A 24,878-nucleotide genomic window follows, 5' to 3' on the forward strand; every position below is an offset into this window, starting at 1 on the left:
AAAGAATATGCCCACAGAAAGAACAAATTGTGGAAATGAAAATTTTTGGATACCTGTTTCTATTAAAAAAGCTGCTTTAAAACACCTCACACACATGCAATTGTTAGTGTCTAATAAGCATGTGATAGACTTTCCAGTAATTTTCTCCTTTAAAGGAGAGTACTGAGCACTTTAATTTGTGAAGAATTCAATGCCCAGTCCCCCAGTTTTGGATAGTGTGACCATGTACATAAATAGATGGCTTGTAATATTTTCTTAGCATTTAGCTTACATTTGTGTTCTATGAGCACTTTAAGTACTCAGCAGTAGAAAGATCTAAACATTCACAAACAAAATCTACTACCAGGTCATTAAGTAAGTATCAAAAATACAAGGTAAAGCATTTGACTTACATCAAGGTTTTCATTGTCTGCAAGCTCCTTTGTCTTAGAAGTAAGAGGTGGGGAGGACACAGGTGGAACAGGACTCATTATCTGGGAACTACATATAACAAAACATGTAACTGGCATGACTCAAAGTTCTTGCTTGGAATGCATTTCACTTCCACAGCATACTAAACTCAGGAAACTGGAAGTATATTTGAAAGTATTATCTCAACCCTCTTTCAGAACAAACTGCATGAATAGCAACTTTGACAGCTGCAATTCCTGAAAACAGAAAAAAAAAAAAAATCTGTGCCTGGATAGCTACAAAGCTTATGGCTGTGAAGGATGTTTACCTTACATCAAACTTTGCATTTTGTTTCATCTTCCATAAAAGATAAGCAGACATAGATTGGAATTCAGCAAATTGGCATTTGCAGGATAAGCTTTTCTTAAATGTTCTTCAGATGAAATTGCTAATACACAACACCTGCAAGCACTCGTCTCTGGAATGCGATTACAGATAGAGTAGACAAACCTAGTGCTTGCAAGGCAAAATCATCAGACAGTATATTTACCTGAAAGGAAGTAATCAAACAGCTCTACTAATGTCTAAGTGTGATTGCAGCCCCAAGATATACCATATATCCCAGGACACCCACTCTACAGCTTAGCAGCAAGATCAATGAAAAACGGTATACTTGTAATAGAAAAAGTATACCCTAGTGATACAAATGATTGCACACTAAGGCTTAAAAACAAAAATCCTGACAATTTTTATTATATGTTCACAGGAGACTTTGGTTAACTGAGTTTGTTTGCACCTTAATACTATATTTATTATATATATCAGCCTTTTGGGTTTCTGCAAGAATAAAGACTGCGCTCCCAAGCTCTTTCAGGGTCACAGGACTCTCCCTACACCTTTTGCAGGAGCAGGAAAAAGAGTATTTCCATATTAGAGTGATGAGATTTTTAGATCCATATTCTTTAATGAAAGTAGGAAGTGGAGCCTCATACAATTTCACTGAAGACATCCAAGCTTTATCAAGGACAGAAAGAAGCAATGCCAGTGTTTTCCCTGGTCTCCAGAAGTTGTCTCCTTCATGCAAGACCGTCAAGTGTCACAACTTCAAGATTGTTTGCTCTGTAAACTATATGTAGCCAGGAAATACATTCTGTCACCACTTCAGATTACAAAATAGGATGTTGAATATGCAGTGATGTCTAAAAAGAAGAAAGATCTTGAATGCTTACAATGTAACACGTTTCTGCTATTATACTGGAAATCTAAGTTTCTTACCTGTCTATTTCTGCACCATTAGTTCCAGATGTTGTCATGCTTTCTGACACTGAACCTTGACTGTCCCTTTTGCTAGGTTCCAGTCCATTCTTTATGTCATCGAAGTTCTCATATTTCAGTGCCTGTACTAACTGCAGCAGGTACATCAGCAAATCCTCATGGAGATAAAAAAAGATAATTATTTGAGGGGGTCAGTCAAAGCAGACTAGGACTTCGTATGTTTTCAAAATTTATAGAAAAATTTTAGTCATGATTTAGTGACCTATAAGGAACTGGAAATTAGGGTCTTCCAATATACAATAGAAAAATTGGCATAGGATGGTGTTTGGCTCCCAGAAGATACATAACTATTTTTGTGTTACTCAAAACTATTTTGTGTTATGTAGTACATGCTATTAAGTAAATATTTAGGTGCAATTATGACCTATAATGTTCTCTTTAGTTAAGCTGCCCTACTTGCTTCCATCAGCCAAAAATAAACCTCTAAATAAATGAAATAAATTTGCTCCTTCTACTACTCAACTTGCTGATAAGTTGCCATCAAAAGTTTCATAAAAGGTACATTTTTAAAGTCAAAGCAGTATGACCTTGGCTATTGAAGTAGGCTTGCAAAAACTCTATATTCTTATGCTCCCTATTTTAAACACTGTTGATTGCCAAGGATTCAACAGTTACAGTAATATATTCTATATTCAGAGTATTTTCTTCCTACTGTCAAAAAAAAATAAACTATGTAGGTAATTAAAATTCAACAGATTAGCATCTATTAAGCGGGCTCCACTTAAAAATCACAGCTCATCATATTTTAATCAGTATACAATTAGAAACACCTTATTTCTACAGATGCTTTTCCACTCACTTCCTTCAGTTAAAAGAGTATGATGATATAATGCTTCAATTTACCAGGTGGATTTGTTGGAAATCTTTTACTAGACTATTTGAGTTCAAAGCACTTCTATGAAGGTTAATATTCAAAATTTATCACTCTTTTCTGGGGAAAACATATGGCTGTTTCACCTTGCCTGACAAACCCAGCTATCACTCGCTGTTCACACTAAGACAATTATCAGTGAGTGCCACTTAATAATGTGAAGACTTTGCTCCATAAAAAGCTTACAGTAAATAGCATCACAGTGATTTTTTTTTAAAATCACTATCATTCACTTAAATGCCTTAAAAAGTAGCAAATATTTCAAGTACTCAGTGAGACTAAAAATCCTGAGATCAGGTGACTTTCACATGTACCAACAGACCAATAAATACCTCATCATCAGCCTGTTGAAGCCTGGCGACAGCATAACGCCGAACTGTTGGATTGGAGAAGTGAGATGACAGAAGTTCTAGAGAGTCTTCCACATCCATGGGCTTCCATTTGCCCAGCAGCTCCAGTGCTTGCTTTGCTTCTTGTGGTAGGTCCCAATTGACACATTTTAAGAACTTGGTCAAAGCCTAAACAGGAAAAGATTGGAGAATTCATCAGTGAAAAAGCCAGGCTAAACAGTCAATTTCAAAGATTGTTTCATATTAAGAACTAGGTTCAGACTATACTTACACAGGCCTGGGAAACCTTACCAATGTAATTTATAATACAATACTGGATTGTTTTAATATGCCCCAAAACACTGCAGCTGAGCTATGTTCTAACTAAAATGTAAAGTCAATGGTTACTACCTTACCACAACTACTACTACATCAAAAGTGCCCACTGCTGGGAGATTATCAGTTATTCAATTTACTTTGGTCTTTTGGTGTGCTGCTACTTATTCTGGTCACACTAATCCTTGTCCAAACAGGATGAAGAAGCTCCTCTAAGTTTTTTTCTTTGCTGAAGACAAAATTGGCAACACTGGTATTTTGAGCTGATGGTGTTTTGTATAAAGGCCCCTGTAGTAGTAGCCAATTTACATTATTTATCAGGGAAAATGCACTAATTTTTAAATTGTTAATGCTGTAAAAGAAGTTAAAATAATCTTGATTAGCTTCTAAGACACTGAAGCTCTGTATCTCTGCAAGGACAGATCACTGTAGTGAGTGCCAGATGAAGCCCCACTTGCATTAACAAGTCCTCTTAAATCATTGTACTTACCTTTTCCTGATTAGTAAGGTAATATCTGAATTTCCAAACTAGATCCTGTTCCTCATACGTTAGCTGCTTTGTTGGTGGATAACTCACTATGATCTATTAGGTACATAGCAGAAAGTCAGTTTAAAAACATGAACAGATACTATTAACAAGTTAAAAGATTACACAGTGACAAAGCACAACACTGAAAACACACAAAAATAATTGGGAAAAAAGCTTTCCAACACAATGTCTGCATGCTATCATGGTGATGCTCCTCAGTTGTGTAGTTGATTGAACTGGCAGTTGAGGCAAGTACAGTTACTTTAACACCATTAACACTTACATTATATGTGCACAATCAGCATTCTTATGCCCCCTAAACCGTTTTACAAAAAAATAAGCATATGCTTTCTGCTCTTTCCTGAGCTGGATCCATCTAATTCCTTTTAAGATGCACTTAACATTTCTTCATTAATAACTTTCTATCAACGAAAACGGACTGTATTTTCCTTAAATTGCCATCATAAATTAATACCAACCTACCTAATGAAACTCAATTTGGCCATCACATGACTGACTTACATTGAGCTGATCTCGTGTAGCTGCATTAGGCTTCAGATCATGATCAGAAGGTCCACTTCTTAAACTTCGAGCAAGCTTGTGATGTTTGCTTTCTACTAAGTTCTCCTAAATGCAGAAGGTACGTCAGTATTTATGACCACTTAAATTCCAAAGGAAAATCAGTACTGAAATAAAACCAGCTAGCAAAGATTCACCAGCATCTTGGATAATGCACAGCAATTAGAATTCACACCTAAAACTACAGAGTCTTCTAAATTTTTTGTTTTGTTGCTGTTTTAGAAGAAACTCCTTCAATAACATGTGGAGGGTCATTGGGGATTTTGAGGTTTCTGTTTCGGTCTGGGTTGGGTTTTTTTTTTACTTCACACAATTTACAAACCTTATCTTGTCTTTCGGAGAACTGCTGCAAAATTTAAGCGTTTCAGTCAACACAGCTGTGATTTCAACAGCACTCAAACCTGCTAGCCACTGACATTTTTTAGGATGTTTGCAGTATAAAGCTCTGTATGAAAGAAAAACACCTCAAAATGTTTTCCCACTGTTAATACCATGTTAGAAACAGTAGGAGCCACAAGAGCAGCCACAGTGTCAACGAGACTTCAGCAGCCAAGGCAGTTTTCAGCATTGTCAGACTTGCTCTTGCAGTGTTAGATTACACAGTGCTCAAACAGTGTTGCCAGTAGAAGCCCACTTACATTAAGGTTCCCAAAGCTGCCAATACCAGTCCCACTGAATTGGCATCCACAATAATGGAAATCTTTTCTAGAACTGTACTTAGGCACTGTCTACACGAAAGACAACATACAAGAGAGTATAGGGAGAAAATATTTTAACAGACAAAGTGACCAAGACTTACTACACCGTAACTTTCTTTTCTTCAGCTCCCTATATTCCCACCCTCTGACCTCTTTTGCCAACAATCCCCCTTCTCTGCTTTCCTCAGAAGCAAGCACATTAGGTATGGGAAGGAGAAGATGAACATAAGCATTTAATCAATTCTTGTATTTTAATCTAGCAGCAGCAGAAAACAAAAATTAAATAGAAAAAGTCAAACTCACTGATATTTCTTAATTGGTCAAATACATCTTTCCACTGGAGTTTTAAAATACTTGAAGACAGCAATACAGGCAAGTTTTTGAAACTAGCAAAATATTACAATACAAACTGTATTACATGGAGCATACTTACCATTGACATCTGGGGATCTGGAATCTTAACAATCTCAGAATTTGTTAAAATCGTAGACAACTCATCACCGTCCTGAATAACAAACAGTTAAAGGCATATTAAACAACTCAAGTTTTAGGAAAAAACCCTGAACGTGACATATTACTGCATTGTAAAATATAAGACAGTGAAAGAATGGTGCAACTGCACCTTGCTGACTTTTGGCAGTTACAGAGGGGAGCACAGAAAATAAGAAACGGATTCTTTTTCTTGTTAGTTTTTGTCAGATGGTAAATAATGTGGGAAGACAGATGAAAGTTCACCCAAAGAGACACCGCTTGGCAACTTGCCATCATGCTGACACATAGGTGAGTGGAGAAATCATCATGCAATCATCATGCAAATGTGTGTCTCTCCAATACAGGTTCCACATAGAGCATGATAGTCTCTTCTAGAAAGTCAAGCTCTGCTGCTCTGCAGCACTATGACAGAAGCCCACAAGTTTTCCTTAGGAGAGTCTAACCTGCTGCTGCATAGAGAAAGGGAGAAGCTGTATGTTTGCTGTTTGAACCAGGCAGAAGGAAAAAACACAGAGCCTGACACATGACAAAAGAGCAACTCTGCTTCCGTCTTCCAGTCACACGCAGCAGCTTGGTTTTGGTCCCTTTTTTTTTTTACCTTAGAAGCATAATTCAGCATTAATTGACACCATCTACGGAAGAATATTTCATTTAAAAACAGTATAAAAACAGCAGAACAGAAAAACAACAAGACAACACCAGCGTACTATGTGCTATGCTGTATTTATACTTAAGTCTGTTCACACTTATTTTGGAGAAAATTCCACTTCAGAATAAAGCTGTTGTGACATACTAATATTTCCTTCAAAAATGTAAGCTTGAGATAGTTTACTCAAGTTTGCTTCTACCCCCATACTCCTTTTTTCTCCCTACTGCTTTTCCAATCACATATGCCTCCTGGGATGGCTTTGCTTTCATACTTTGCAGAAGTAACTTTCAAAGAAGTAAGCGGCTTGTATTAAAGGAAAGAAAAGAATCATTCATCACCAATGGGACACAGGAGTTAAAATTGCCATTAACCTTCAAGGAGAATTTTTTTTCTACATAAATTTTGTGTTGCTGCCTACAGTAAAAGATCTCATTATTAAAAAGCATATTCAGGAAGACACTCCTATTACATTTATTAGTGTGCTATGCCCTCCTGAAGTAAAAATTTTACAATCAAATAATGATGGTAACTACACTCACAACCCTCCTATTTAAGGGAAATATGCATAAAATCTGGCTGTGGCTGCCAGAACATGAGTAGGATTGCTTTTCTTATCAGTCTTTAAAACAGGTATCCATACAAACACTGAAGAGGACAAAGAGGACACTAGCTTACAGTTTCTCCATTTTAAAACTACATTACCTAAATAACAAACTTAGCTTTGATGTAATTGTATAGAATGTACAACCTCATGACATTCAACCAGGCAAAGTGCAAGATGCTGCATCTGGTTGCTGCACAAATACAGGCTGGGGAGAAGGACTGAGAGCAGCCCTGAGGAGAAGGACTTGGTGTTGGGTGATGAGACACCTAAGCCCAGAATCCCTTTGTGTGCTGGGCTGCATCCCTGCAGCCGGAGTTGCAGTTGAGGTAGGGGATTCTCCCATCGTGCTGTGCTCTGGGGAGACTCCTCCCTGCAGTCCTGGGCCAGCTATTGGGCAACAGCACAAGAGGGAGGTGGAGTTGTTGGAGCAAGTCCAGAGGAGGCCACAGAGATGCTGCAGGGGCTGGAGCAAGCACTCATGGGACAAGTTACTGCAGGATGCAGGGGCTGGAGCAAGCACTCATGGGACAAGTTAATGCAAGACTTAACATTTTCAGAATGGACTATTTAATGAATTCTTCAAGGAGGCACAATGCCATTAGTCTGCCTGCGAAGGATGTCAGTTGTTTAACTTCCCTTCCAATTAGATTAATATGCAGCTCTAATTCTCTGTCATACTCGGGAGATCATGACATGGATCACTGTGACGATGACCATACAAACTTACTAACTCATACCAACGCCTGAGAGTTAACTCTAAATTAGTATTTGAATTTGATCAACTGTGTGCTGTTGAAGTGTCTCTCTTGATCATCACCATGCAGTGAGCTTTAGTTCACATCATGGAAGTTTTATAAATACGTAATAAATTCCAACTGCTAATGGTCATTCAGCAAATGGGACTCAGAATCATAGAACAGTTAGGGTCAGAAAGGACCTTAAGATCATCCAGTTCCAACCCCCCCACCATGGACAGGGACACCTCACACAACCATATCACCCAAGGGTCTGTCCAACCTGGCCTTGAAAACCACCATGGATGGAGCATTCACAACTTCCCTGGGCAACCCATTCCAGTACCTCACCACCATAACAGTAAAGAACATCTTCCTTATATCCAATCTAAACTTCCCCTGTTTAAGTTTCAACCCATTACCCCTTGTCCTATCACTACAGTCCCTAATGAATAGTCCCTCCCCAGCATCCCTGTAGGCCCCCTTCAGATACTGGAAGGCTGCTCTGAGGTCTCCATGCAGCCTTCTCTTCTCCAGGATGAGCAGACCCAACTTTCTCAGCCTGTCTTCATATGGGAGGTGCTCCAGTCCCCTGATCATCCTCGTGGCCTCCTCTGGACTTGTTCCAACAGTTCCATGTCCTTTTTATGTTGAGGACACCAGAACTGCACACAATACTCCAAGGGAGGTCTCATGAGAGCAGAGTAGAGGGGCAGGATCACCTCCTTCGACCTGCTGGTCACACTCTTTTTCATGCAGCCCAGAATACGGTTGGCTTTCTGGGCTGCAAGCACACACTGCAGCCAGCTCATGTTCATTTTCTTATTGACCAACACCCACGAGTCCTTCTCCACAGGGATGCTCTAAGTCTCCTCTCAACTTGTAGCTGTGACTGAGTGTGACTTGACTAAAGCTAGTCCCAAGCTTAAGAACACAGTACAGATGCTGTGCCTTCAGCAACCTCTTCACTCTGTAAATTTGCTCCTCTTGGCTGCATTACTTCCTAACACAGCAATAATTTGAGATGTGATTTTGTCACTGGAAAACAACAGCAACATCCATACTAAACAGCATTAACTGGCTTTAAAGTACTATGTCATAGAGCTCTAGAGGTATTTCACCACATTAAGACCAGTGTGTGTGATTTATATAAATAATACAGTTCATTTAAGAAATTCAGAAAATTTTCTGAACCAGTGAGATGATTCTGCACTTTCCTGAAAATCAGTTTCAGAATGTCAATTAACAAGGAGGTTCTATTTATCTTATTCTTTAGTCAAAATACCATTTCAAGTAATGCAAATGGCATCCAAAAGTAAATGAACACCCAATGCTGTAGACATTACATTTTCTTTTAAGCCATGAAAAAAGACTCTTAATAGTTAGACTACCAACTTCTAATAGTTAGACTACCAACTTCTAAAGTGCAATCGATGTATTTATTCAAACAAAAGTCTCCCTTGAAACCTGCACAAAATCACATCATTGATGAATGCAGGTGTTACTTGCGCTTTGAAAATCACACTGGTTTTTGTCTAAATGGAGCATTAGAAGCAATGTTCTTGATACTAGTAGACTGCTATCCTTCACGTCTTGAATGCTGTATTAAAATTAAGTTAACAGAGAACATGGAAAGAGCCATTGCCACTTCATTGTAATTGAATGTGGAGCCAAAGAATCTCAAATTCTATCAGCCACTGTTTAACAGGCTAGTTCTTCATAAACACTTGAAAACAAATTTATCAACAAAACTGTGACAAGTAATCTCCACTTCGACTATCGGTCACAGGCAGGTGACAACAGAACCTACTTTCATTAGGCTCAATATACCGGATTGGTGATGCCAGATATGTAATTGAAGCATGACAAAACTGAGAAGATAGGCACTAATTTATGTACCATTTCCTACTGCTGCCAGAAAAGGGTCAAGAACTTGCTGAAAAGCTACTTCATAACAACAAATCCCTCAAACTGCAGTTAGTTATAGCTTTAACATCTGCCATTGCACATTCAATGACTTTATTTCCACAAGAGCAGCCAATTCACAGTTATTTTCTTCCATACACTTTTAATATGCTTCAGAAGCATCTCTTGAAAGAAAGATGCATGCTTGAAGTCTGAATCTTCTTTCCTACACCTTGCATGTCTGTAAAACCATAATGATGACAAGAGAAGTTGCATGTGTAAATCAGGAATAATTCATCTATAATGGTATGTTTCAGAATGCAAGGGACAGAAAACATTTTCAGGATTGTCCCATTCAGCTATAAAAGAGCCAATACAACATAAAGCCCCTCACTAGCCGTGCTTATGAGTCTGCACCTGTCAGAAGTTCAGCACCTTCTAATGTAAAAAGCTAGTGGTCAGTAAAGCAGTTTGATATCTTGACCATATACTATTATACTCTCCAGGCACATATTTCCCCGATTTCTACAGAAGTAAACAACTTTATTTTGTTTCATGGAGGAACCTGACACATTGTAGGCTTCGTTATGATTTGTAACACAAGCTCTGTAATAGCAATGTCCTCCAAAATAGCTGGTTCTGGGGTAAGCGCCTAGGAAGCACTATGAAACTATCCTAAAAAAAAGAGACTTGGAAAGGTGGGGAGAGGTCTCATTGTCAACTACAGTCCACAAAAAAAAAGCTTGAGTTAATGCAGACACCTTTCTAAGGCACATTTTCACCAAAATTACCAGTATCCAGTAAAAAAAAAAAAAAATCCCATATCAAACTTAAAAAAAGAGACCCAAACCAACCCCTCCCCTGAAAAAAAACCTAAAACACCAATGACCAATACCACTTACCCCAACAAATGAAAAAAACCTAAATCAAAACAAAAGCACACTTAACTTCCCCTCTCAAAACACACCAGATACATTTGCCTCACATTGTGAGAGGAGACATCAAGTGCCACGTGGAACTGCTACTTCCTCCAGTAGCATTACAGATACAGCTACCACTATAGGGGACATGCAGATGGAATGTAGACGTCCACATGCATTATTTTTATATCATGTCTGCAAGACACAGCTCTTACAAGGGCCTGGAAAATATCTCAAACAGCTGTTTTCATTATGACTTGTAGCAATTTGAGAAATAACCTCAACAGTTTCTTTTTTCATGGCATCTCTATTAAAATAAGTTCTAAGATTACTGTTGTTCAGTGACACATTAATTCAAAAAGCTAGATTGACAGCATTTAAACAGTTCTTTTTTCAAACATTCACAAGTTTTGAAACGCAACAGATCAAACAGCGGAGGCAGATTCTGCTCTGTGCCTTCTCAGAACTTTTTGAGGAATCCTGCTTTCTGTATTTGTTACAAATTTGCATTTGTATTTTCAGTACCGTCATCAAGAATCTTCAGTTAAATCAGGGTTCTTTTGTCCAGATCAACTGTCAATGTTGTCACATACATAGTAATAACTGTAATCCATCTTCTGCTGCATTAATATCATGTGTACTGAGATTTTTTAACATTCTCAAAATGGATGCCTCTTAAAGTTAGTGCCTCTGACCACAACAGGTCTCCAGTCCCTTTTTCTAATTTCTCTTTCCTATAAAGTTGCACTTTCTGAATTCTTACGAATCAATACATGCTGAATTTTTTAAGACAACCACTGACAATATTTTTTTTAATGAGGCTACAGATTTATTGCTTCTTCTATTTCAGTGGATCTTTCCACGATACACAGGTCCATAAAAGTACCAGTAATGCCATACTCATGTCTGTTAAGCTCAGTGTTAATCCTTCATTCCATTAAAGCTGAACTCACAAAAACCAATGAAGGCACTGCTTTGGAGATTTGGTTTTTTAACAGGAAAATGCAAGACATTGCAATTGAGTCTTTTCTTTTACTTCCAAAGCATTTTCAGCATGAAAGCTAAACTTTTAAATCTGGTCATTTTAGAGCAAATGTTCATGAGTACAGCTCCTGTGCAAAGTTTTAATAGCTTATCTTTTATAAAGTTACCAATCAATACAGGTACATTTCTCCCTGATATAAGACATAATTTTACATACAGCTACTCCAAAAGTACTGCTGGGTAACCGAAGGAGCCATAAATCAAAAAGTTTTTAATCACTCACACTTATTAAATTCTGTGATCTTGAACTGTATTACATGAATGATTCACTTCTGCAATCTTGTTACATCTATACTATTTGATTTGTATGCACACAAACAGTTGCCAGTGACAGCTGTCTGCCACCATCCTGCAGAGGAATATTTCACCTCAGCAGAAAAACCCATCCATTTTAGGTGCATATGCTGCTTTTTAAAGACAACCATAAAGCCTGCAAGGCGCATACCTTTTCGTAGTAAACTATTCCATATTCTTTATCATCACACTTGACGCACCGGAATTCAATCATCAGGTACATAAAATTAGAACTTCGCTTTTCCCTCTGAGAAGAGAAGAAACACAGATGTGTATCATGTATTAAAGTGCATCAATCTTCAGTGTTCTCAGCACAGCAATTACCCTACTTCGTTTGTGCTATAACTGATTAATTAGATTATCAGTTGTTGAATAATTGCTACTACTTCAGACCACATCACCTTCTTCTGCCATTCTTACTTCCTTATATTTCTACTTCATGACAAATATCCGTATGTAACAGATAAAAACACGTTGTTTTCATCAGCAACTTAAGGCTGTAGACTGAAGGTCTGAAAAAAGGCAATGAAGAATAACCAAATGACAGGTGGGGGTTTTGTGTGTTATTTAAAAAATCATTACACACAATTATATGTATAAGGGTCAAAAACCAGAAGACAAAATACCAGAACTTTTTTAGATAACACCATGAAAGAGACAAAAGAAACTTGGGTTAGAGGATTACATCTGTAGTTCATTCACTTTCAGAGGAAGATTTGCCCATGTATGCGTTTTTGAAACTTTTGCCTAGAAAAAGGGCTCAAAATTTTATAATCTAGGTGTAAAACAGGAAAGAAGTTATAAATAACCACCACCAGTAATGTACAATTAACAATGAAAACAAGCATTTCCTTTACTATTGAGCAAATCAAGTTTATTTTATGCATTAATAATGGATTGACTTTCCAGCACAAAGTGGTTCCCTATTCCAGATATAGTACTAGGAATCAGTAATTTTTAGTTTTCTGAAAAGAAGGGGAGAAAAAAGGAAAGAAAAAGGGAAGAGGTAAACAAACAAACAAAAAAAAGGTAGGCTGAGGTCTGAGGGTTTATAAAAATTTAAGTTCAGAAATAATCTCATTCCCAGAGGTCTAATTATAAATGAGGCAACTAAAATCAAAAGAACGCAAATCGGAGAACAGAGTTCTGTTGTACAAGATGAGTATAATTAGTTAAATGTTTAGGGGGCGATTTTGCCTAATGAGGGTTAACACCTCATTCAGGTCTTGAATGAATGTTTTTTTAAAAAAGCCCAAAACAACCAAAACCAACCAAACTGTGTCTCTGAGCAACCTGATCTAGTTGAAGATGTCCCTGCTTAGTGCTGGGGGTTTGCACTAGATGAGCTTTGCAGGCGCCTTCCAACACAAACCATTCTATGATTCTACAATTCTCAGTACTGCCCAAGTAAAATCAACTTTAGAAGCTTAAAAGAATTATTTTCCTTTATCATATACAGACGGCTGAAGAAAAGTAGGAAAAGCACTTTGAGTTCACTGTCCTTAGCAAAGGTTCTGTATCAGCAAGATCAAAAAAATCTGATGTACCTACCTCATTGATCATTTCTATTTCTCTAAAGGTCAGTCTGTCCAACCAGTCCACTTTCACCATGTGACCTTGCCGATGAGACTTGGTGAGCTGCATGAAAAACAGTTAAATGGCTTAGAGCAAGGAAAAAAACAGAGCATAAAAATTATAATTTAACAGGGACACTAATATGAAATCAAGGGGGAAAATAAAGGAAGGGGAAAAAATAAAGGAATTGGAAAAAATGCTTGTACAGGCAACACACAGTAGATCGCTATAAATGGCTAAGCCGTGCCATAAAAATAATTCTATCTAAAACACCAATTACAGCAATAACCAAACCACACGCTAAGCACCTCTGCATTCTGAACACACTAAAACAGGAACCTGTTTTTTAAGCAAAGTAACATACTTCTTTTTTTGTGTTACCACATTTGTCATAGTAAAACTTACAAAGCCAAACAATAATAATAATTAAAAAAGATATTTAAAAAGACAAATTGTGTCATTCTGCCCCTGTTAGCCTTACCTCTAGATAAATTTTCAGACTGGGAGTTACACATCAGAAAAGATCAGCTGAAGACCTAAAGCAAGTCATGAAGAACCTATTCCCCATTTCATTTTAGTCATCTGAAAAGTAGTTCAAGATTTGCTCCTACATACACACATTGCCGTAGAAATAGCAAGGAAGCTGCATTTTTTAAAGGACTACCTAGCAGTAGAAGAGTTATGAGGAAGAGAGATAACAGAAAAAGGAAGTAAAGATAGCAGCCATACTGCCTGTTGTTTCAGATGCATTGACACACAACACTTTTTCATAAACTCAGCAGAAGTCCACACAAATATAACAACAATCATCTTTTCAGTTCCTAAGAAATCACAGGGGTTCCTCAAAGCATGAGTAATTCCTGCAGTATGCAAGAAGAGATGCAAAGGGACTAGAAAACATCAAGTTTTTACATGTTTCAAAGAAATCGAAACCCTTCTAGAAAATGTCCAGTGAAAAGTCCCTCAAAACTATTAAGGGAGGGGTTACAAGTAAGCTTCCTCATGCCCACTCATAAGCATCTAAATTTGAACAGTCACACTGACTGCCAAGGGACAGGCAATATACAAAGAGACCTAGGAGACCACACGAATAGAAGGTACTGTATGCAGGAGAACACAACAGCAGCCTACTTCTTCCATTCAGAACTGCAGATGAGGTTGCTACCACAATAAAGAGATGGAGAAGATTTAAGACTTGCCATATGCTGGGAGTTGTCTAGGTTGCACTGCTTGTCAGAAACCTGCACTACACTTTCAGCAGCTCAACACTACAGATAAAAACATCACTGTGAATAAAGAAAAAAGGTCAGGAGTTTTCACCAATTATTATCAATCAAATCCCCAGTAAACTGATGTCTTAGCAGTATAGGCACGAGTATTAATACACATCAAGGATGATCTAGGCCAAATACTAGCCCCATCATGACCTACTCTGCAAAGAGCATCAACTTCATTTTCAGGTACATATCCTGATAAATGGACAAGCCAAGCTTCAGAAACACTCCAGAATCAGGTAGTTTTATACAACCCTTAGAAGAAATGCTGACACAACAGACAAAAATTGTCTAGTGTTTAAAAGACTATGTAAATAGCAATTAAAACCATTAATGAAATGAAATTTCAGTGTTCTGCAGTCTGTCTGCAGGTGTTCTTGTATCAACTGAACTGATGGCAAGCATTTATCCTTGATTACTTGCCCCTTCATATTCAACATACCAAGGCCATCTTGCTAGTTCGCTTTTTTTTCTTGGTGTTTAAGAAAAGTTCACTGTGATGTTTGTGGGTTTTTCTCTTTCATTCACCTCCCCAGAGTTTAATTTGGATTTATGTTCTAACAACACTCTGGATATTGGTTCCTACCTTCACACAGGAAACAAAACTCCCAATCAGTTACCTTGCAACCAGTTTAGGTCAGAAGGAGGTGGAATAAACTACAGCCCACACTATGGCCTCTGTACCCACTCAAGATCTGAATTAAATTTTAAGGCTGATTACTCATGAAAACAAGCAAGACAATGAATGCCAGTACTTGCTCATTCCACAGATATGTTACCTAATTAATCTTTTCTGATTCTTGGTTCCTACTAAGTTAGTTTCTACCAGAGATGAGGTTTAAAATTTTCCACTGACTATTAATCCTCAAGTAAAAGTAAAGCAAAGTACTAATCAAAAGCAGTCAGTCAAAGCTGCTGGGAAGGAAAACCAAGCCAAAGTCAGCTCAGAGGAAAATCCTGGTTTGTTGTTTTTAAACTAAAGATTTGCTAGAAACTGGCCATTTCAAGAAGCACTAAAGAGTAAATTAGGCATGAGCATGTGATACCCTTTGTTCTGACCTCATTCCATGAAACACAAAGCATAATCCCATGAGGATTATGAGGATGTTTGCTTACAGCAGTTGATTCACATAGCATTTCTTTAAGCTGTAGATGATAATATAGTTTGGCAGCAGTAATAAGATTTTGATGCAAACTTTGGAAGATCACTGAAGCTTCTAACAATTAATTAATGCTGTTCCATATACAGCAGGAGCTCTTCTCATTTCTTTTGTCTCCAGTAAACTCAGGGAGAGCTAATCCGAGCTGCTATAAATTTCATAAACTAAACAGGACAAAAGAAAAACGAAGGGCAGAGGTGACAAAGTATAATCCTTAATAACATTTCAGGATGCTGGATGTAATCAAAGCACACAAACTCAGTTCTTGGCTTGTTTCAACTTAGCAGCAGCATTGTAAACAGGAACATAATACAATACCAATTTTTTTGCTCTTATGTTATATTCTGCAGCCAGTTCAACAAGTGCTATCAGAAATATTTCAGACAGAATGGGCCAGGACTGAACTAAAAGAATAAGGCAAGACTTGGCCTTTGCCTCATATGTGACTAAAATGCATTTCCATCATAGAGAAACAGCAACAGGCAGACCAGTTGTACCTAGCGCATTCACAAACATCCTACCTACTTCACAGAAAAGTTCTTCTTATTCTCAATAATGAAGGAATTCCTTACCTTTACATGTCATTTTATCCATTTCTAAATTACTCCCTACTCTTTTTTTAGTTAATGAAAATACTTTTTCCTAACGAAGACAGCCCTCTTTATTTCCACCACCTTAAACCAGTGGATCAAAATTGTCAGAATACTACATATTCACATCCAGCATTGATAACACAAATTTAGGATAGCACTTATCAAAGCCTTGGGAAAAATGGTCACAACTCTTTGTTCATTTTCCCGTTTGCTGCACTAGAGAACAAAGATAAAAGTAATTTTGTATGTTTTAGAGGAAAATATTAACCTCTTAAACTTGCAAATCTCTCTTACAGAGAGGAAAAGTATCATAATACTGTAACTTGTAAGGCCTGCATACAAGACCCAGAAGATGCGAAGGCATATGTGCATATATGTATACACAAAAAAAAAAAATTCTCTTTGATTAATATTTAAGCTCAAAATAAGAAAGATGCTAGTGCACTCCCTTCAGGGAAAGAAGCATTCATCATCTGCTACTAAGTAAAAGGCATCCCTTTAGATATTATCTCACCATTGTTATTAACTAATTTCATCCAGCCAGCAGAAGGTGTGAAGAAGCGAATGGATCAAATAGAAGCTAAGAGTATTTCTTATTTAAGTAGAATAAATTACCACATCACTCATGGGAGAAACATCTTAATGTTATTAATATTTGAGCATGCTAATGTGTTCGCCACTCTTTCCATTAATATTCCTTAGTGCAGGAAAAATTACCTCCAGTATACAAAGCCAGGGCTTTTTCAGCAGCAATTTTACAAGCAACCATCACAAGAGCAGAACCATATGGCACCTCAACATGAAATGCGACTTGCAATAGCATCAATTATTCAGGTAAAAGGATGAAACTCCTCCTGCAGCCAGTCATTGATTTTATACAAATTCCTTATAATAATAAATATCACACACACCAAAATTAAGAAAATTCAGAAATATGCCAAGAGAATGAAAAGTGAACTTTCAGATGGAGAAACGGTCCCTCAGCAAGCTCTTCTCAGAAGTAACTTATTATCCATAAGAATCTAATTTGGCCTCTGGTATTAGACATCGATCAACTCCATGACACTTCTAAATGATGTCTGTCCAATAAACAGGAAAAAAAAACGAACCCAAAAAAACCCAAGAATAACAAAGCCCACTCAAACTCATCTTGTTTTAATTAAACCTACTCCTTTTACCTATATTGAAACATACTATCACATACAGTAACATGAGAAGGCATTCAGTAAGCCCCAGAAAAAACTGAAGCTGACTGTGCTTAAACAAAGGCTACTTAAGAATGATACGTCACAAGAACCTCATCTGCTGAGTACAGCTGTGCAAATGAAAGCTCTCACAGACACTGCCCACAAACCCTATTCACTTTGCTACCATCTGATGGCAAAATGGTTTTATATAGAAATACAACAAAATACCACTGAAAATACCCTCATCTTTCAGAAATTAGAATCTCCCAAAAACTGCTTTCACAGGAGATGAATGCAAGCAGCGATGTTATGAGCCATTAGCTAGAATTCTCATTTGGGATGTGAAAGAATTCCCTCCTTTTCCTCAGGGGCTTTGACCCTTCACCTCCCATATGCCAAAAGAAGAGGCTAGAACAGACCAAGGTATTTTATGACTGAAATACTCTGCATTATTTGTATTACTTGAGCTAGGAGGCATAAGGGAATGAAGGGAAGAGGAGAAAAGCAACACTGGTACGGTATGTTCATGTTTGCATAACAGAACAAACATGAAATGGGAGGCCTACACTCTAAAATCCCTTCTTGGAAACCCACTGCCTACATCATGTAACAATGTGATGACTTATAAACAAGCCTTGGTATTTAGTGTCTGTCTACAGTGCTTCCTTAGGTTAGGGGGATTTTTTCTGTATCTATCAAGAAATAGGGCACCACAACTAGCTGAAAGCTTTAAATAAGCTTTACATTATAAATTCAAGGTGAAATAGAGCTTAAATGAAAGTTAGTTTATTACTGTGATAAATCTCTACATGAAAAAATTGACATATTTAAGTCACTGGACTTATTTTTCAATAGGAGTTGCACAAAGATGGAGACTAGGAGGCCGAGGTCAAGTAGAAAGTACACTAAGTGGCTTAATTATTATAGAGTGATTTGGCAAGCTTGGAGTAAGCTTACTTGAAGAATGAGAGAAATCTGAGTAAAATTCAGTCAAGAACTCACATCCACTGATTGAGTGCAGAAGTAGTTCTGATGGCAAAAATACACTCTTGCCATCAAGCTGGGAGAAGAAAAGCCTAATACACACATACATTCGTAAACTTAAATAAATTAAGCTTTGGTTAATTTCTGCAATTTTACTCAAATTTTCTAATGCAGAGGTATCTTACTAATGCCATACACATCTGAATACTACACCAGAGAGCCTTAAATCTAAATAAGGGCTACTGAAAGAAACTAGTCCTCACAAGTTATTATGCACTGCTCTTACTGAACCTGATGGAATTTTGGCTTCCAGCATCTTCAACACATGATCACAGTTTCATTCTTTACAAAGAATTACGATGTTAAGTTGTTACAACAGAACGCTACTCATATGAAAAGGTATTTATATGTCCCCTTTAAAAAAAGTACTGCTGAAGCCAATGAGCATGATCTAACTTACTCATTTTTATAAATCCTGTGAAGTATCTAATCAAAGGAAGCTAGCTTTCACATGATAAAACAATGTGAGAAGCCTGTATACATTCCACTCTAGTGAAAGTGCAAGTTTTTCACATACAACTTAAAGTTTACTTGCTCTACAATTACCTTAGCCAAGCGGCTCATCTGATCTTCAGAGACTGTGCTGCTGGTTCTCCCAGGAGTTTTGGTGGGCTCTGAGCCATCAGCTTCTACATTGGGCCAGACTTTCAAATCATGCATTCCCTGACGAAACATACTGCAGGGGCAAAAAAAGCAGAATCTCTTCAGTACATTCAAAATAACACACCTGTCAGGAATCAAGGTACAGCAGCAGCTGCAAGAAAATTAAGTAACTTCCTTTGCCAAGCCTAGAAACATGCACTGCCATGCATAATTTAAAGGAACTGCTAAAGTGCCTTGCTCCTTGTGCCCTCTATGGCCTTCAGTTTTATTGGCACGAAGTTTAAAAGGATATTAGTAAGTCTGAACTGAGTTATTTGGCAAGTGGAAGAAAAATGGGTAATTCCAGAAGCCAGTGGAGTGGTATATATGCAAACTGAGGACAGAGCTTGACCTTCATAGTTTTATTATTTGTAATGAAGCAGAAAGTATTTCTCTTGACTTGCAAATTATAATACTGACTTTAGGTCTGCCAGTCTGTAAAAAAAAAACTCAACTAAAAAGCCACCTAAGTATCACTTGAAGGTTGACTTCTATAAGAGACTTCTGAGTCGCCAAATAAAAACAAAATTAAAAAATTAGGAAAATAACAAAAAACACACAAAAAAACCCACAACCCTCAAAACGCCATTTTTCTCCATCTGTGCTTGAAATTAAATTGGTAATTGAAGCTACGCAGTGAACAGAACTTTGCAGGGTAACTGACCACATCTTTTCTCTGCAAAACCCCCCTTTCCTTATGTATTTGTGCTGATTCACCTTAAAAGGTGCTTCACGAAAACAAGGGGATCACTTCACTCTAACAACTTCAGGTAAGAACAATTGGAAGTTGTCTATGCAACAACTTCAGGTAAATACAGCTTTAAAAAGTCAACCATTAAAAATGAGAAATATCAACCAGAAAGACCATTTGACCTTGACTTTATATATTGCTTTATAGAATATTACTACAAAGATTTCCATTCACAAGCAAATATAAAATTCTAAAATTATTCAGTGCTTCTTGTCCACTTACTATCCCCAGGCCTCACATGCTGGAAGTAAAGGTACATTTCATTCATAATTTTTATCTTTTTCCAGGAACTGTGCTCTAATGTTTAAGACACTGTCAGTAGTCTGGGTGACAGTACAATCGACCAAGTTTAATCTTCAGCCCAAAGACAATGCTAATCTTTTTGTCAAAGCACAGAGACACAAGCTCTCTCTAGAGCCACTTTCTGTATTTGAATATCACTAGAACAGCTTTCCTAATGATAATCTAAACTTTTCCTGCACTTCAGTTTACCCTCATTGCTTCTTATCCACTGACAAGACCCTCCCCATTTTCCAATGCTACCTGCACACTAGAAAAGTGTTGTTACAGTCTTTTCTTCAGCCTCACTAGCCTTTACTTCTTCTCCATCACACCTACTTGCCAAACATTCAATGACTATCAGCAGTCAGCAACTTGCTTGAAGTCAATTATACAGAACTGAACCTATGCCAGATGAGCAGATGAGCATGGAGGAGTATGAAACATTGCCCCTGAATGCACACACTTGGGAAGTGTTCATATATTCAACATTGTTTGCACATTTCACAAGAGCATCACGATGATGAATCATGCAAAACTGAAGATTCACTCTAAACCACAAATCTTTACTTCTGTTTGGGCAGCTGCTCCCTATTCTGTGTTTGATGGATAAAGTACCAGCACCTCATACTTTTCCTTAAACTGCATCCTATGTTTTCTTCAGTCCCCTCTGCATTTAATCAAGATCCTTCTGATGTATTGTTCACCTTCCAGCGCACCTGTAACCCTTTCCATCCTACTGTTATCATCCACAAATTTACTAAACTCACTCTCTAAAGGAAAATGGATTATTAATTTTGAAAACTCCATATTTACTGAGTTACACTGTATTCTTTATAAATAAATAATAAATAAATTTATAAATAAATAATAAATTTTAAAATAAATTTATAACAAGATTCCTGGCTGCATTAACAGCCCAATTGCAAGTCAACTATGTTAAGTAATCGGTACTGGCACCCTTATATTACAAAAGTGCAAATATGAAGTGACTTCAGCATTTGCTACTTAAAATTCAAGCTTACACATCTTTAAAAAAAAACCCTAAATTTTGGTGTCATGCAAGAGAAGACTATTTTTACAACACTGTAGCATGTATGAAGTTACACTCACAAAGAAACAGAGTAAATCATTTATGTATGATTTTTCAACCGAGAAACTGTTAACCTGGCTTAAAAAAGAAAACTCTTATAACTACTGCTACCTCACCACATGTGAGCTTCAAATCTGTACCAAAGAAAAAGCAGCATACCCGTATTTCCCAAAGAGCGAGACCGTTGTTCCTCCCACAGGAACTGCTTTACCAGGTCCATACACATCCCAGATAGTGAGAGCCACCTGTGCATTGCGAGGCAAGTCCGGGTACTTCACTGGCAGTTTCAGCCATTCATTCCAGCTGCAGAGAAACAACCTGTGATTAATCATAAAGCTTTAGAATTCAGGTTAATCTATTAGTTTATACAACCCAGATTCTCCTTAGAATATGAATTTCTAAGGGCAGAGAATATTTAAAAGACCAGAGCCCAAAGAAAAAGTACTCTGGCTTGATGACTAAGTACCAAAGATCAGTCTGTCCAGTAATCAGTATGAAAATATGCCAGTCCAGGCCTCAGAAGTTATTTCAGTAAGCCATGCCCAAACACACAAGTTACAGTTCTATCACTTACCCCTTACCGAAAAAGTTTATTTTGTGCTGTCACAGTAACACTTAATAGCCATACAGAGACCTGAAGAAACTTAAGCTGTCTGCAGGACACAACAGAAAACTATTCTTTCTGACAGAAACAAAACCCATACATATCTATTTATATAACTTGATGCCACAGTAACTGAGAGGAATATGAAATGAAAGGCAGTCACTTACTTCCACCTAGTGCTAAAAGCCTTGTAGGAAGTTCTAACTGGAAGAGCAAGAGGCTTCCCTTCTGCAAACACCTGGCAAGTTACATACAAGTCAGAGCAAGTTTCTTGATACAGTCCTGAGAACTTCAGCATTGGATCTTCTAAGAGAGCTTTGTAACTCTTCTGTTCTCTTTTCCCTTCCAGACTTCCTCTGGGGTGGGGGTAGGAAAGAAAAAGAAAGAAACAATAATTTATTTTATATACAGTAAAAAGCCAATTTCATTTCCTTTGCTTAAGTTTAGAATACTCAGTTCTGAGGCTACCCTCGCAGTTTATTACTAGCCCGTACTAAAATTCAAATGTCAGAGAGGACCTCAGGATACAAAATGATGAACAAATACAGAATTTACTGCTATAGTGATATAGCAGGGCAGCAGGAAGCTGAAGAGGAAGAGCAGGAAAGGGAAGAATTACTTGTTTGTCTTTTCAATGGGCATAAACTTATCTTGTACAACCTGTAGATGCTCAGAAAGCATCAATGAAGGACCTTAAGTAAGGCAATAACAAGATGACACGTGATGCTATTATTAAAATCAAAATAAGCATCAGATTACATGTGCCACAAATACTACTGGGGGAAAAACAAATAAATAAATACAAATATAACCCCCCCTAAAAACCTCATAATTAAGAAAAGCCTCTTTTTTTTTTTTTTTTAAGCACTATGAAATGTGAATGTATGGCTTTGGACGCCAGTCATCTCCCAGTTTAATAACAAATTAAAGCTCAGCAGACAGTCCAAATCAAACCTGATAAACACCCTGCAACAATGCAGAATGCCAGTGTTAAAGCACACTTATGGCATTTATCAGGCCTCAGCTACACCATGATGAGAACAATCATGACTGTGGATGCACATGTGCTAACAAAAAAAGAAACGTGGTGGTGATGGAAAAACATGTAATAACATCAATTATACATCAGTTAATATATAACATTAATCGCCCAGCAGCAAACAAAAACCTATTAGTACCACAAAAGCATTCAGAGTAGATGAACAAGTTTCTTGCAAGAATCCATAAGAGCACATTCCAAGATGACATTCGCTGAGATGCACAAAGCCCTAGCTATAACTTCTGTTGGCAGAACGAATAAGAGGACACATGCATCTGAATTCAGGTATCATCTCCCATTAAGAAGTTAAGCCCCGAGTAAGTTCCCCCAAGTTAGCTTTCAAAAGCTCAATATACCTTAATGTAACTACACTGGGTATACTACATTTAGAGTCAGCCATGTCCCTCCTACACAAATGCAAATACACAATTGCTGTGATGCAGAAAAAGCCCTAACTTCAAAAAGGAACCAGTGAGAGAGCATTGAGCAACCCGGTCTAGTGGAAGGTCTTGAAACTGGATGAGCTTTGAGGTCCTTTTCAACTCAAACCAGCCTGTGATTGTATGAAACACAGCATATAATCATAGCTTCAACAGAGTGCTTGCACCTACGTGGTGAGAAACACAGTAGATCAAGGAAAAAACAAGAGCAACCTGCTTTCAAAGGAGCATGCAAGCAAGCAGGAAACTGTCACCAGTGCATCCTTCTGCCCCAACGCTGACGGGTGAGGCAAACAAGCAGGAAAGGGTGTCTCCAATATACCCCTTCGCTCTCACGCTGACCGGTGAGCTGCCGCGGCAGCTGGTGAGGGTACCAGAGACAGCGCTGAGCTGACAGCCAACCCTTGCTTTAAAGCACTGCCCGACCTAAGGCAAAGACCAATGTAAGGCAGCCAGAGCGGAGCTTACAGGCCTGGCCCTTCTGACATCCCTCCCACCTCCTGTCTCCACAGCACCGCTCCGCGCCGCGGAGCTCCGAGGAACGGGCCCAGCCTCCCGCAGCCCGGCAGCACCCTGGCCGCTTCCCACACATCCGCGGTGCGGCAAGAGGTGGCTGCAAGCCCCGTCCGCCCTCACTCACATCTTGAGCTGCACGTTGATGTCCAGGTCACAGCTGTACACATAGTAAAACTTCTCGGCTTCCCCCATGGCTGCCGCCACTCCCCACCCCCACCACAACAACCCTCAGGGAGAGCTCTGAGCATGCGCGGCCGCCGCCATTTTACTTAAGGGAGGAAGGAGACGGGATGCTGCAACTATCCTTTACCAAAATGGCGCCCGGAGCAGGTCAGCTGAGAGGGAGGGCTCAAGATGGCTGCGTCCACGGCGCTCTTTTGCACCGCCATGGCTGCCGCCTGCTGTACGGTACGGAAGATGGCTGCTCCCCTGGGAGGCATGGGAAGGTGGAGAGAGGTCCCACCTGAGGCAGCGAGGGCCGGAGGGCCGGGCGACAGCACCCAACATAAAACAACTGTAAAATATAAGAACAGGGTGACTTGATACCTGGAACAGGCAATGCCCAACGTGAATGTAATTAGCTAATGATTTTAAAGCATCATAGTGTTTCGGGCATTAATAAGGATTGCAGGTACTTTTAAGTGATAAAAATGCACACTTCATTACTATCCCACTCTTACTGTGTCTATGGAGAGGAGTGCTTTTGTAAGAAAAGAAGGACTATTTCAACACTGTATTTCCTCTCCTCAGGTACTCCAGTATTTCCAGTATATATAAAATACTCCTCAGTATTTCACCTCCTCGGGTGACCAGGAGATCTTTTCTTCATTTTTCTCCAAAACGACTAGGAAATTGCAGAAAATCATGACCCAAAACCATTTATCACTAAAATAAAGCATTTGCTTTCCAGCTGTGCCAAGCTGGCATGTGTCATGAGTGCAAAACATAATTTAATCATAATTAAATGAACAA

The 24,878-nt window shown here is 38.3% G+C and overlaps 1 protein-coding gene across 2 annotated transcripts in view; it reads right to left on the reverse strand.

The window, feature by feature from the left end:
• Window positions 1–24,111, reverse strand: part of PIK3C3 (phosphatidylinositol 3-kinase catalytic subunit type 3) — a 72,657-nt gene extending 48,546 nt beyond the window's left edge. For both annotated transcript variants that reach the window (XR_004080921.2, XM_031051314.2), the window contains exons 1-12: window positions 24,031–24,111; window positions 22,079–22,267; window positions 21,467–21,610; window positions 19,089–19,218; window positions 13,261–13,347; window positions 11,861–11,956; window positions 5,501–5,572; window positions 4,313–4,417; window positions 3,752–3,844; window positions 2,929–3,114; window positions 1,666–1,820; window positions 393–480 (exon numbers count right to left, since the gene is read on the reverse strand). Coding sequence is in view for 1 of the 2 variants with exons in the window: in XM_031051314.2 (XP_030907174.1) it covers window positions 393–480; window positions 1,666–1,820; window positions 2,929–3,114; window positions 3,752–3,844; window positions 4,313–4,417; window positions 5,501–5,572; window positions 11,861–11,956; window positions 13,261–13,347; window positions 19,089–19,218; window positions 21,467–21,610; window positions 22,079–22,267; window positions 24,031–24,098 (1,413 nt within the window). In the remaining variant the exon portion in view is untranslated. The remainder of the gene's footprint in view (window positions 1–392; window positions 481–1,665; window positions 1,821–2,928; window positions 3,115–3,751; window positions 3,845–4,312; window positions 4,418–5,500; window positions 5,573–11,860; window positions 11,957–13,260; window positions 13,348–19,088; window positions 19,219–21,466; window positions 21,611–22,078; window positions 22,268–24,030) is intronic.
• Between the last annotated feature and the right edge of the window lie 767 nt (window positions 24,112–24,878).

This window comes from Melopsittacus undulatus, chromosome Z, assembly GCF_012275295.1.
Source record: "Melopsittacus undulatus isolate bMelUnd1 chromosome Z, bMelUnd1.mat.Z, whole genome shotgun sequence".
NCBI lineage: Eukaryota > Metazoa > Chordata > Aves > Psittaciformes > Psittaculidae > Melopsittacus > Melopsittacus undulatus.